Source organism: Phaethon lepturus, unplaced genomic scaffold, assembly GCF_000687285.1.
Source record: "Phaethon lepturus isolate BGI_N335 unplaced genomic scaffold, ASM68728v1 scaffold14351, whole genome shotgun sequence".
NCBI lineage: Eukaryota > Metazoa > Chordata > Aves > Phaethontiformes > Phaethontidae > Phaethon > Phaethon lepturus.
The window spans coordinates 1-12,603 of NW_010519915.1; the positions used below are offsets into that span (position 1 = coordinate 1).

The 12,603-nt window shown below is 36.1% G+C and overlaps 2 protein-coding genes across 2 annotated transcripts; both read right to left on the reverse strand.

Moving 5' to 3' along the window:
* Nucleotides 1-725: 725 nt before the first annotated feature.
* LOC104628574 (heat shock transcription factor, Y-linked-like) lies at nt 726-1,606 on the reverse strand. The gene is made up of 2 exons (XM_010297208.1): nt 1,602-1,606; nt 726-1,113 (listed from the first exon to the last, which is right to left on the reverse strand). The coding sequence occupies exons 1-2, from the start codon at nt 1,604-1,606 to the stop codon at nt 726-728; spliced, it is 393 nt and encodes a 130-aa protein (XP_010295510.1).
* A 238-nt stretch (nt 1,607-1,844) lies between these two features.
* Nucleotides 1,845-10,795, reverse strand: TMEM185A (transmembrane protein 185A). Its single transcript, XM_010297206.1, has 6 exons — nt 10,617-10,795; nt 8,982-9,189; nt 6,359-6,442; nt 5,192-5,368; nt 4,716-4,839; nt 1,845-2,914 (listed from the first exon to the last, which is right to left on the reverse strand). Exons 1-6 carry the CDS (start codon nt 10,673-10,675, stop codon nt 2,670-2,672), a joined length of 897 nt encoding a protein of 298 aa, XP_010295508.1. The 5' UTR covers nt 10,676-10,795; the 3' UTR covers nt 1,845-2,669.
* Nucleotides 10,796-12,603: the final 1,808 nt, after the last annotated feature.

Below are 12,603 nucleotides of genomic sequence, written 5' to 3' on the forward strand. Positions count from 1 at the left end.
TGTAGTAGAAGTGAAACTAAAAAAAAAAATGCAAAAAGAAAAGAGTTAGTTGCCACCACTTTGAGACTGGAAACCAAAGATACAAGGACTAAGAATTTTAATTGAAAAACGTGGATGTTAAAGGACTATTAGGGGCATTCTGTGCCTGAAGTTTAGGCTGAATAAAATTGTTCAATACAGTCCTGGTAAGTGCTAACCAGCATTGTGTTCTTGCCGCTTGGTAGCGGTGAAGCATATGATTTTCAAAAGCATGCAAACTGATTTACAAACCCAAATACCACTACTTTTCAGCAACTTCAGCATGGAGTGAACATGTAGGTAACTATACAATGCCAACACATACTTTCTCAGCCTTCAGCAAATGTCACCAGAAAAGTCCACATCTGGTACAGCAAGACATATAGCAAATAAAAAAAAAAAATCAAACCCCAATACAATGAGAATATATTTTCATTCTGTGTGTTCAAAGTAATTGGAAATAACCAATGTGTATTTTATCAGCATTTCTACTACTCAGAAATGCTACCTCAAACACTCCTGAACATGACAATCAGAATGTTTACTACCATCTTGATCTCCTATGTAGTAAAGGCTTACTTCATTGGAACAGAAATATGTCCCACTAGAATATTCTAAGTATTAGTTTGCATGCAGAGAATCCAACATACCTCCCTAGCTGTTTCTTCTACTAGCAAGCCATTGCGCGAGCCCGATTTTGGAAGATCCTACAACTTTCCAGTGAATCCAGACAGATGGAAGTGATGAGTGAAGCTTTTCATGCTCTCACTTTCAAAAATTCTCAGACGTTTTCTCCTTGATAGTACTTCCTCTTTGAACAATTCTTTGTGAATCACTATACACTTTCCATTGTCGCCCCACCAAATGGACTCAAACCAATTGTTTTTAACAACATCCCAGAGCTTCTTCAGAAAGCTGAGGCATGTAGAGGCATTGCCTTTGCTAGAGCTCTCCTCAGATGAATATAGGCACTCTCTTTTTGACCAGGTTTGTAGAGACCTTTCTTCTCTTGGAGGTCCAAAAGCAGCCTTACTACCTGCTCTTTGTGTCACATGCTCGATAGAGGGAAGTTGTCGAGCCTGACGAATCAACTCACTTGTCCAGAACAGAATTACATGAAGTTTCCGATGAGGAAAACTCCATTTTAAATTCTTTTTTCTCAGCTTGAGTAAATTTTTCAGTTGAAGCCATCTACCCAGACAGCCAGCTGAAGGGAAGTGACCAACTGACTGAGAATCCCAAGGGAAAATTCTCAAACATCACTACGACACCCATGCTGCACTGCCATGACATCAGAGCAGTGTCCACTTCCTAGCAACAGGAAACAGCAGCAGCACATCCTAAATAGCACTTGTTGCTTTTAATTTACAGATTTTTTCACTCGAGCCAAAAAGCAAATAAAACTGCAACAGAATTTTAAGTGTAGGATAGGATAATGATGTGTTTGGTTTCAGCTAGTAGCTGGTCCACTGGGGGGAAGGCAGAGGTCTGCACTATTAGGAATGAAAGCGCCACATCTCTGAAGTTTTTCAGGTGTGCAACTTTCACACATGCAGAAGTGTCCATAGACTCTTTACTCTTACCTCATTGCTATGCTAACACCAAGGAAACATGATCCGTGGTATTTAAGCTACCTAAAATGTACATTCACCTAAAAACAAAGAGCAGCTGCAATGATGTGGGAGTATCCAACATCTGTTTTTATAAACTACTGACGTATTGCTTTCAAAGACTAAATTTCTCTAGAGCACCCAGAAGTCCAAGACAATCTGTCAAAGGAGGTTTTTCCTCAAAGAAGAAAATGCTATACCAACACCAATGAGTTACTATCTTGAAAAGTTTAATCGTTTACACCAACACAAAGTTGGTAATGAAGACCAAGCTATGATATTTATACCAGCTAACCAACAGCTGTAAAACCCACAACTAATGTTTCTGGCAGAAGACTGCACGCACAATGCAAGAGGGAACAGCTTATTAAACACCCAGTCTAACGGGAGAATGGTGTATATGCTTCTCATGAAGAATTAAAACGTGAAACTGGAAAAGCAACAAAAGCAACACTTCCAAGCCAGTGCAAAATTTGAAATACTTCCATAGCTAACTCAAAAACATCATGTAAGTTGCCATACATTCCATTTCCCCTCAAAAAGCTTTCCAGTCTTGCCTGAGAAGTGCAACACTCCTGTGCCTCCATGGTTAAGACAATGATTGTGGCTGAACAGAAAAAGTAAAAGAGGTACTGTACTAAGGCATCCTCAAAGCATTTAAAAACAGATGTGGAAATCAAGTGTATATTTAGGACCTAAAGAACACCTGGAATATCATAGGCATTTCATACAGGGTTTTTAAAAAAATACTTTTAGATAATACTTAAACTGTACACAACAAGACTTTTAAACAATATATTACACTAAAATGTTCATATAAATACTATACAGGCAAGCGTGCAACCAACCCATTAGGAAGGTTCACAAATTAGACCACCACATATCTCTGGAAAAGCTCTCAGATTATCTTCAAGATCTCTGATTTGTGTAATCCAAGCCACTGATTCAGCAATACCTATTTTAAAGTAATTGGGACAAGGCATGAGATGAAATACATTTGTCTGCTGATTGCCAGTTCAAATTTAATAGGCTACTGTCATCTTAATCTGGCATATCAATGTTTAATTTAGGAGGTGGAATCACATATTTTCCAGGACTCTGTGTAATGACCACTCCAGTCTTTTTTCGAAACATTGGTGCAATTTTTGGTGGTTCAGGCAGTGGCATTTCTTCTGTTTCCTCATTATCTTCATGATGAAGATCATAAGAAATATTTCCATATTCTCGTAAGAATGGGAAAATTTCCAGCAGGAACTGGCAAAAGTCTTTGCGAATTCCAAACCACCCTAAAACAAAAAAAATTAATTTCACATTATTGCAGAACAGAATGAAAATTTAATTAAGTAGGAAGACTCCGCAATCTCATTTAAGTTCTCTTGATTGTTTGCGTATGAACAATATGTTAGTGCTACTTCTCAGTCTGTTACTTACACCTATTATAGAACAACATTACAGTTCAGATGACACACAGATATACGTACACGCATTTGTGTACCTCTGCATGTCTGCACATGCATGTCTGTGTGTATATATCCATATGTATAAATTACAGCTATACTACCACAGCAAGAATCCATTTCATTTCACATGTTAAGCAGTGTCAGGTCACATTAGCATGCAGAGAAAGAACACAAAAGAGTCTTCATCTCAATCAAAGCAATCTGTGCCACATGGGAAGACATTCATGCCAACTTTTGTTTGGTACATACAGGTTACAATACCAAAAGGAATGTGATGGCATAGGCAGACACAGATTAGTATATATTAGTATATATTCAGTATTCCCTAAATACTTTTGTTGGTAGCCAAATATGATATGATGCCAGGAGTTTCTCATCCTTGGTATTACCTCTGCTAGATTAGAAAACAGTACACATCCTGTGTTTGTCATGTATTTTGCTATACGCAAAGACTTGGAAAGAAAGCATTTAAGTAAGTGGCACTTGTAATTTAGCAGGTGACACTCCTCCATTCACCAATACCAAAGGTCAGTGTTAAGAGGAACAGCCTGCCCAAGTCAAATCTTTCACACAGAACAAAAGCAAGGTATTAAGCATTTGCCAGGGAAGATCCCACACAACCCATCTTTTTGCAGAGACTATACTTCACAGCTAACTGGTGTATTTCGCTTAGCACTTTAAAGGTGTAATTCTTCTGAGGGTCCCTTCAGGTGAATAGTCTTTTTTAAAAACTTACATCAATATTTATTAACCCTATAGAGGATAAAATGACATTTGACTTTCCAAAAAGATTAATGTGGCTATAAATTCAGGGCATGCACTTAAAAAAAAAATTTTAAAAAAATCACCAGTAACAATTTTCCACTCAATAACAATATAAAAGTAAACTAAAGGTACGGAGATAAACTTAGTCATGACCAAACAAAGAAATTCTTAGTGTACTTCACAATCAGATCAAAACTGAAGTGAATTTATATAACAAAAATCACAGCTGGTTCCTTTCAATTCTGAGAAATCCCAACAAATTTTACTGCCTTGTCAACAAGGCACATGAACTGCAACATGGATGGGAAGAGCTACTCATCTGCACCAGTTCAGTAACATTAGATGGCTGAAAGTGCAAACGCTCCTTTTGGCAGCACTAAAAGCTCAGCAAATCCATGCTGGCCACTCAGGCAACTGAAGACACAACCAAGCAGCACAGAGCACTATTTGGCGAAAGAAGAAAGATTATACTAGTGCAGGCTACTAGGACAAATGCTGATTAAAAATGGTAGCTCCTACACTATTTTCAGAACCCAGAGCAGAAAGATCCAGTCACGTCCTGTGAGAATGAAGCCCATGGAAATAAGGAAAGAGAAAAGGCTAAGTTACAATTAAAATCGGATTGAGATTTCAAGTTGAGTCTGAGCAGAAGATATGCTCTTACAGGAATAAGAAAAAAAAGCAAGAGACACTATAAATACTGAAAACTTACTAAAATCACCTGAAAACAATACTAACAGAGATATGTGAACTCTTTCATGAGCGAATATACACAAAAAAGCCTTTTTGAAAATACAAATCTTAATAAAGGACATTTAAAGCCTTGAGTTTCAACCTTTTTTCATGATTTTTAAATACTTACAGTGATTTCCTCCTTTTTGTCCAAATGTTGTTGCCATTAAAGTTATCAGTGAAAGCCAGAGAGGAACAAATATGGGTATAAAAGAAAAAGAGTTATGCCCATCCAGTCTGTGTACCAGTAAGATCTAAATGGCAAGAACAAAATTATACAATGTCAGTTTAATTGCAATACCTACTTTCAAGCTTCTTAAAACAGACACTGATCTCAAATCTTTAACGTCACACATCTGTGAAGAAAAAATGACCCCCACAGAAACATGTAGTTACAGTTCCAATGTGATGCCTATTTTACTCAAAACAACTTTAAAGAAACATAGAATTCTTGGGGTTTTTTTTTTTCCACATTTGCTATTAATATTTTATTCCGAACCAAAAAACAGTATTCTCATTTTACTAAGTTCAAAAAGAAGCAGAGCAACATTCATCACTCACTGAAAAAAGAACAAGATACTTAAAACTTGTTATGCTTTTCCATACCTCAAATGTGAGCAGTGGCACTACAATTGTCATCCAGCTGACGGCCATCGTTATGTGTGTCCTCCTTTGCTCAGCAATCACATCCATAGAGCGCAAGAACAGAACAGACCATACAATGTAATAGAGCACTACTAGACACAGAAAGGACATCAAGATCCACAGTGGAACACAAACAACCTGAAAAAAAAAGAAATTAACTGCTTTCCCCACCCCGACAGTGATACATTTTTATCAGTTTGATTTGTTTCAGGTGGGGGTTTCTTAAATAAAGCAAGTCTACATATGAAGTCTGTATATGTACTCAGATACAGTACATATCTGAGTATGTATATGTACTTTTCTCAGTAATGAGAAAAAAAAATTTCAGTCTAATGCTCTTTAATATAACCTCTAACAGGAAAGTTTCACAAGCTGTTATGAGCCATATTACCTCTTTGGGGTTCGTTCCTCAGTTAGCTTTGTAAACCCCATCAAGATGAAACAACTTAATTTTAAGTCCATGTAGTTCATCTTTAATAAGACTTCTGTGATTTTTACATGGGCTCAAACAGTACTTGAAATTCATTTCAGCAAGTATTTTCTACACTGGACATCTTACTTGAAATAGTTTCTAAATTAGATACTTTTCCTCATTTTTTGGAAAAGAGAAAGGACAGTGATAATCATGCCAGATTATCAGTTTTACAGTAGTTTACAAAAACCCAGACACAAACAGTGCTTTTGTATTCTAAAGGCACTCAGGACAGGAGATCTCAGCAGTTTTGACAGTAACCACTTGCACAGTAAGTGGATTTACATGCATGGTAACACAACAAATAAAACCAGTTATTTACCACCCCATATTTACCAACACATTCCCTAATTCACCAGTCATTTTCATGGCTAGTTTAGTGTTCCCACTGGAAACTTCTGGTGAGGATTTCTCTTTCAACAACTAATCAGAGATTAATCACAGTTGATGGCACATCCCTCTCCCCTGAAGGATGAAAAGAACAGCCTCTCTTTCCCATGGCCACTGAATGAAGTGCCAGACCTTCAGCGACAGATTGTTAAACAATCAAAAATGTGATCATGGACTCTGATCATACATTAACTGTTCCCTATAGTAATTATCTTTATGAAATTCAGCATTTAAACGAAGGTAAGAAGAAAACACTTGTTACATACAAGCCATGGCCATCTGATGATCTCATCTAGTCTGAGTGCAATAAATATGAACTGTAGAATATTGACTGAACACAAGATTTCCAGCTAGAGAAAGAAAATACATTAGTTAACTCATCGCATGATAAAGCCATTTCCAAGATAACCAAACAATCTGTTAAAGGACTTTTCTGACTCCATGCTTATCATTGCAATATGGAACGTCATTTGCATTTACATTAGATATTACTAAGCACCCCTAAATTTTGGAAGCTGTGATCCCAATAGAGTAACTGTAGAGGCAGCTGTCCCATGAGGAGAGACCTTTCTGGTATTTAAAAAAGCACTACCTGCAACATTTTGAGCGATTAAAGAAATAAGAAGAGCCAAACTAATCAGACTGAAAAAAAGAAAGTTTAGAAGTCCCAGCTGTATATGAGGGGAGAAAGAAATACATACAATAGTGTATGACATCCAAATTCAATCATTTACTGTATAATTGAAAAATATTTTAAATGACACTGAAGGCACTTGATTTTTGAGGCAATACAGAAAAGCAATACTTCTCAATACAAATGTTAATGAAAGCTTTTTGCATGTCCTGCTTGCAACTATGAGAACTAACCCTAAATTATAATTAATTTAAAAAAACCCACTTCAACAAAGTGAAACAATGAAACACCATCAGACTTGGCAAGCTTCTGTTTCTAAAGTTTATGGGCAACCCTACAAGCTTAGAGATTTCAAAGATAGAGATTTCAAAGATCAAACAGAGAATTATTATCTGAAAGTCTAAGTTAGAAACACTTCTCCGTTTTAAGAAACCACATAGGTATGTAAGGCATCTTTGAAATGTAATATTCCTCAGAAAGAAGACACTACATGAGGCTTCACTAACATACATGATTGCGTACTATGATCTCTTGGATAAATTGCCTTTGAAATTCACAGTACAGGGAGTCAAAATCCAACAGGCAGCAGGCACTTGCCTACTTCAGAGGCTGGACTGAAGTGTTTACTGTTGAAGTACAGATTACTTTAAATTGTACCACTGGCTTTCTCAAAAGAATAAACCACCAAAAACCCCCACACTCAAGCATAAAACCAAGCAACCTGAAAGCTACAAGAGCAAATAGAGAGAAAAACAATAAAAAAAAAATCTGAGGATCATTCGCTATAAATAATTTTTAGCCTCAAGTTAAACATTTCAGCTATATGACAAGTGCATGTATACTTGGAGTGGCTAGGCTCACAATTAATGAACTCAACATGCCTTAAATAAATGGTGCTTTATTGACTGTAAAAATAGCGTAACACATAAAAGAAAGCTTTTTCTGAGGCCACCATGATACATAGACAAAACTCCACTATGTACTCACTGATCACCTAATCAGTTTCAGAAAAGGAACAAGCAGACAATGTATTTCAGATTAAATAATTATGAAAATAATAATAGATTAACAGCTGCTTTGATTACTCATGCTAAAAATTAATATCCTGGATTAAAGACAGGCCCCTCTTGTTTCTAGCAAATGGAAGGGAAATAATGAAATCTTCCCAGAGTAAAAAGAAAAGAAAGTAGAACAGAACTAAGTGAAGATGGCAAAATAGTAAAAAAAAAAAAAAATCTAGTTGACAGCTCAACTGCATAACTTATTTTCTTTGAGACAGCTGCTGCCTTTTAGGGGTCAGCAGATTCCATTTTCTTCTGCCAGTACTTAGCAGCTGTGTAGTCATGTGTAAATCGATGGGTAATCAAGCATCAGTGGATGGCAAGTACTTCTACATAAATTTTACTGTTAGGAATGGTTAATTGTGAATAGAACTCCGCAAAATTAAATTCTATTTGCAATATTTTTAAATCGACAGTTTAAGGTATCAGTTTACCAGCCATCCTAACAATCACTTACCAGAAATGTTTCTCTCTCCAGCAGAAGCCAAGTTTATCTCTAATGTTATAGAAATATTCCCTTGAAACTAAAAAAGCTGAAAAAGCTGAACAAGTCTAAAAATCAGATTTTAATCATCATGGGGTAGTTTGATGACATAGTGGGGGAAAAAAAATTCCTTAAAAAAAATCAGTAAGAATTCTAGATTTATTGCAAAATGCCACAACTGTGGGAAGATCTTGAGAATCCTTGCAAAGTTCTTCCAAAACCAAAAGTAGTGAGTTAGAGAGAAAAGATGACAGAAAATAAAAAAGCTTACTGGTTTACACCTACCATGTGCATTCCCAAATTAAAAGCACACAGATTGGGATAGTAAGAAATTTTCAACCCTGATTATCTAGGGCTCTAGAAGTTCAATTTTAGGGACAGTGCTCACTATCAGTGGAATTTTCTTCAGTAATTTCCATTTAAGTGTCTAATATCAGTCCATACTGCAGTTTATGGTGAGGTTTTTGTAACACACAATAATAAAAAGGCAAGTTTAAAACATGCTGCAATTTGGTAGTTGAAAAAAACTAGAAGATATTAGAAAAAATTATATTATTCCAAATCCTGATCTTTCAGTGTAGCAGGTCAGTGCAAACAATTAATTCAGCTGATGCACTCATCCATATCATGCTTCACCAAGAGATGAACTGTAACTGAATTGAGAGTTTTGCATTGCCAAAGATTTTTACACATAACAAATGAAGCATTACCTCCAGAGACCTGTCATGTCGGAATCCCCACACACAAGCTGCAACTGACACTGGAGATACAAAGAATAATGGCATGAAGACCAGCAGCCAGAAGTGGGTTCCTCTTTCAATCCTGTCACACACCAGAACTTCAAACATCAGCAGTAGCAGGTGGATGCCTACTGCAATTAACATAGCTTTGAACTCCACACAGGTTTCTCCTTCTGCTCTAAAGAGACGATAAGGAAGCATTCAGTTCGCTTGCCAATAAGAAAACACACTATCCTGCAAACATCCCAAGACACTTTTTTACACTTGTGTACGTTCATTAAAATAAGTGTTAACATCTCAAACTTCACATTAGGCCCAAATAGCCACTATTAAACTACACTCCTGATGACCTAACAGGATTTCTTGCCCATAAAGCTGCACATTTAACATACGTTACTCAAAGGGGGCAATGGGATTTTTACAACTTGAAAATTTTGCAAGGTTTCCATAGCTGTGCAGATAAACAGCATTTCTTTGCTACTACGTAAACACTCAAATAGCTTATTACCTAACAGGCTACATGATAAGTCTAAAATTATGTTTGGTTCCTAGGCCAGCTTTCATTAAATCAACATCTTTCCCCAGAATTTCTTTATTCACCAAAATCAGCGTATTGCAACAGACTATTATCTCTTACTAAAAAGTAAAATGCCTATAAAATAACAGCGCACACACAGAGAAACCACACTTTTTCCTACACAAGTAGGACCATTACTAGAAGGGGCAAACAAGACCTGAGAACCACACAATACAGTGTATCGGAATGAGACAAGATTAGTGCACAAGATTAGTCATTTAATATACACCGTAGACAGAAAAGAGGATTAAATTTATTGCACCTCATTTAAGGTAGTTTTTCTTTTCCCCCTAGCCTGTTCAAATGCACATCCTACTTGGATTACCAAAAAAGTAAACACTATTTCATATAAAGGTCTGAAAGTTATTTTACCCTAGACTGGTAATTAAAACAATGTTAAACAACTTTGACAAAAATAAAAAGGAATTTGTTCCCACAAACATCTTACTTTGCAAATGGTACACATTTACCTATATTTGTGTATTAAACTACTTGAATATTACTTATAAAACTGCAACTTAAGTCTGAAAAATATTCTCTATGTTCACTAAATATTCATCCATTTGTTCACTGAGGTTATATGGACACCAAGGAGGGGGAAAAAATAAAAAGAATCAACATTCTTCAGGCTGATCTGTACATTTCAGGAAACTGATTTAAAAAATAACCCAATTAAATACAGTATATTCCTTGTGCATACAAAGCCACACATTTCCATATGGCTTATACTAAAAGTATTCCCAATGTTCTAACAGAAAAGCACAGTCACTGCATGAAAAGTTGTAGCTTCCCAAAGGCAATACTGTTGAAGCCTGTGATAAACTGTTGCAACTAGGATTAAGATATCCACAGCTGCATAAAGCTGTCTGCATATGCTGTAGGTTATGGTAATTATTTTAAATAATTTGAAAACAAACCTTCTGGATGCTCTATCTTATGTTGTTAAAAAAACCTATTTGTGAATTTGATTCAGTACAGAAAACACATGATGTTCCCTCTGTTTTGCAAAAGAAATATCCTCAACTTACCGATACTGTGGGTTTCGGGCCCATACGCCTGTTCCCACTGAGGCACCAACAATCACCATTAACTTCCATAGCCATATTGGAGCAAATACGGCCCAGTAACTCCATTGAATTTTGTCATCCAGACGTAAGGAGAGCAACACAGAAAAAAGCAGCAGGCAGGCATAAATAAGAAATTTGCTATGAAACAAACAAACAAAATCCCAGAGTCAGAAATTAAGGCAGGCAGCTTAACATGAACTTTGTAAAGAACAAGAAAATAAGTCATAGCTGAAATTTAATCAGGATACTTCCTAGCAGAAAACGTGTGTCAAACTTCATTGCAAAGAATCAAATCAGTTCTGGAGAGTCAAATATTTCATCATAAGTTTAGCATGTGTCATCTCTTTCACTTATAAAACCATTGCTTCAAGGGAACACATCAAAAGCATTCTTGCATGACAAACTTAATGAATGGACATCTATAAATAGTTCCCTCCCACAAGGATCCAGTCAGGAGCTGTATTATTAGAAGCTCAGAAATAATACCAGTTGCACATGTTTTTAGAAAATGCGTTCTTCCATACAAATCAAATGAGACAGTTAAAAATAGTGTGGATAAAATTACATAAATTATGTATCTTAATTTCTAAAATAAAAAACTAAAGATTAAAAGCTATTACATATTGTAATGAGGCAGACTCCAGAGTTTTTTTTTTAAATTATTTTTAAATTCAGTTAAAAAAGCAACATTATAGAAAAAAAACAACAGGTGAAACTTTTAACAAAAGTTGCTGATTATAGAGTGCAGTTTCCAACTAGAGTACTGAGGATGGTGCTTTCAAGTCTCAAATAGTTATGTTGATATATTTTATAAACTAGTCAACCTAAGAATGAATAAATGTATCCAGAATACTTGAAAGCAGTGGCAGAGAAATTGCTTGTACAACCAAAAATCAGACAAAATAATTACATAGTACATGATTTTCTCACACTACAGGAAGGGAAAAAGTCATCCACCCATTCACCAGAGGATTACAGACTGCTTTATAAGACACATAATTAAGCTACAATAACACTTCAGTGAAGTAATTATATGTATTTTAAAACATGAATAACCTAAGGAAAAGAGTAAATACTTGCTACAGAGTAAAGCAGCAATATCAGGAATACTACCCTTACTTCAACAGCACAACTCAAACTACCCACTTTCACTCTTATCAAATAACAAAACCTTTGTCACATCAGCATTGCCCCATTTAGACATCAAGCTGCTTTGTCTCTATGCAGAACAAGTGTCTCTGCTGCCCCTTAATAAGAAAAAGCAGTTTTACTGTGTCAGCATCTCCTCATACGCTTGGTGAAACTACCTCAGGATAGGATGATACGAAACAACAGTCCCTCTTCACAGTCACAAAGAAATCCCTCAACTTCCAAGGCTATCCATACTTTTCCAGCATTCAGTATTTGTATAATTTGTACATTCCCTGGCTCCTCAATAAATACAAAATTAAAATGCCATGTGGTAAAATACCAGTGTTCTCTGCATGTTCCAGTAAACGTCAAAACATTCAAGATTAAGTTATCTGTACAAATGCAACATTTAGCTTGCTCGTTTGTCATTTAGATGGCATCCAGATAAGCGGCAAGCATCGCTTAGCAATAACAAAACTTTATAAGCTTCTGGAACTTCTGTTCCTACTTTTCCATTACTTCCAACCACGCATATTTAAACTGCTTATTTCAACCTCTCTCCAACAATGCATTTCCTGAAGCATTGGTTACCCTTCTGTTTGTCTAAACAGCTAACTGAACACAGCTTTTTGTAATTGCAATCATGTAAGGCCTCTTTCACAGGCAAGATTTTTCCAGGACTCTCAGTATTTCGTCACCCTGTGCAAGTTACTTGCAGGCCTTTATTCTGTGGTCTCAAAACACCTGCTAACAACAAAACCAGTAAAATTCAACTCATTCTCTCAGCTTCTTTAAAAGTTACATGTATCCGTACTTG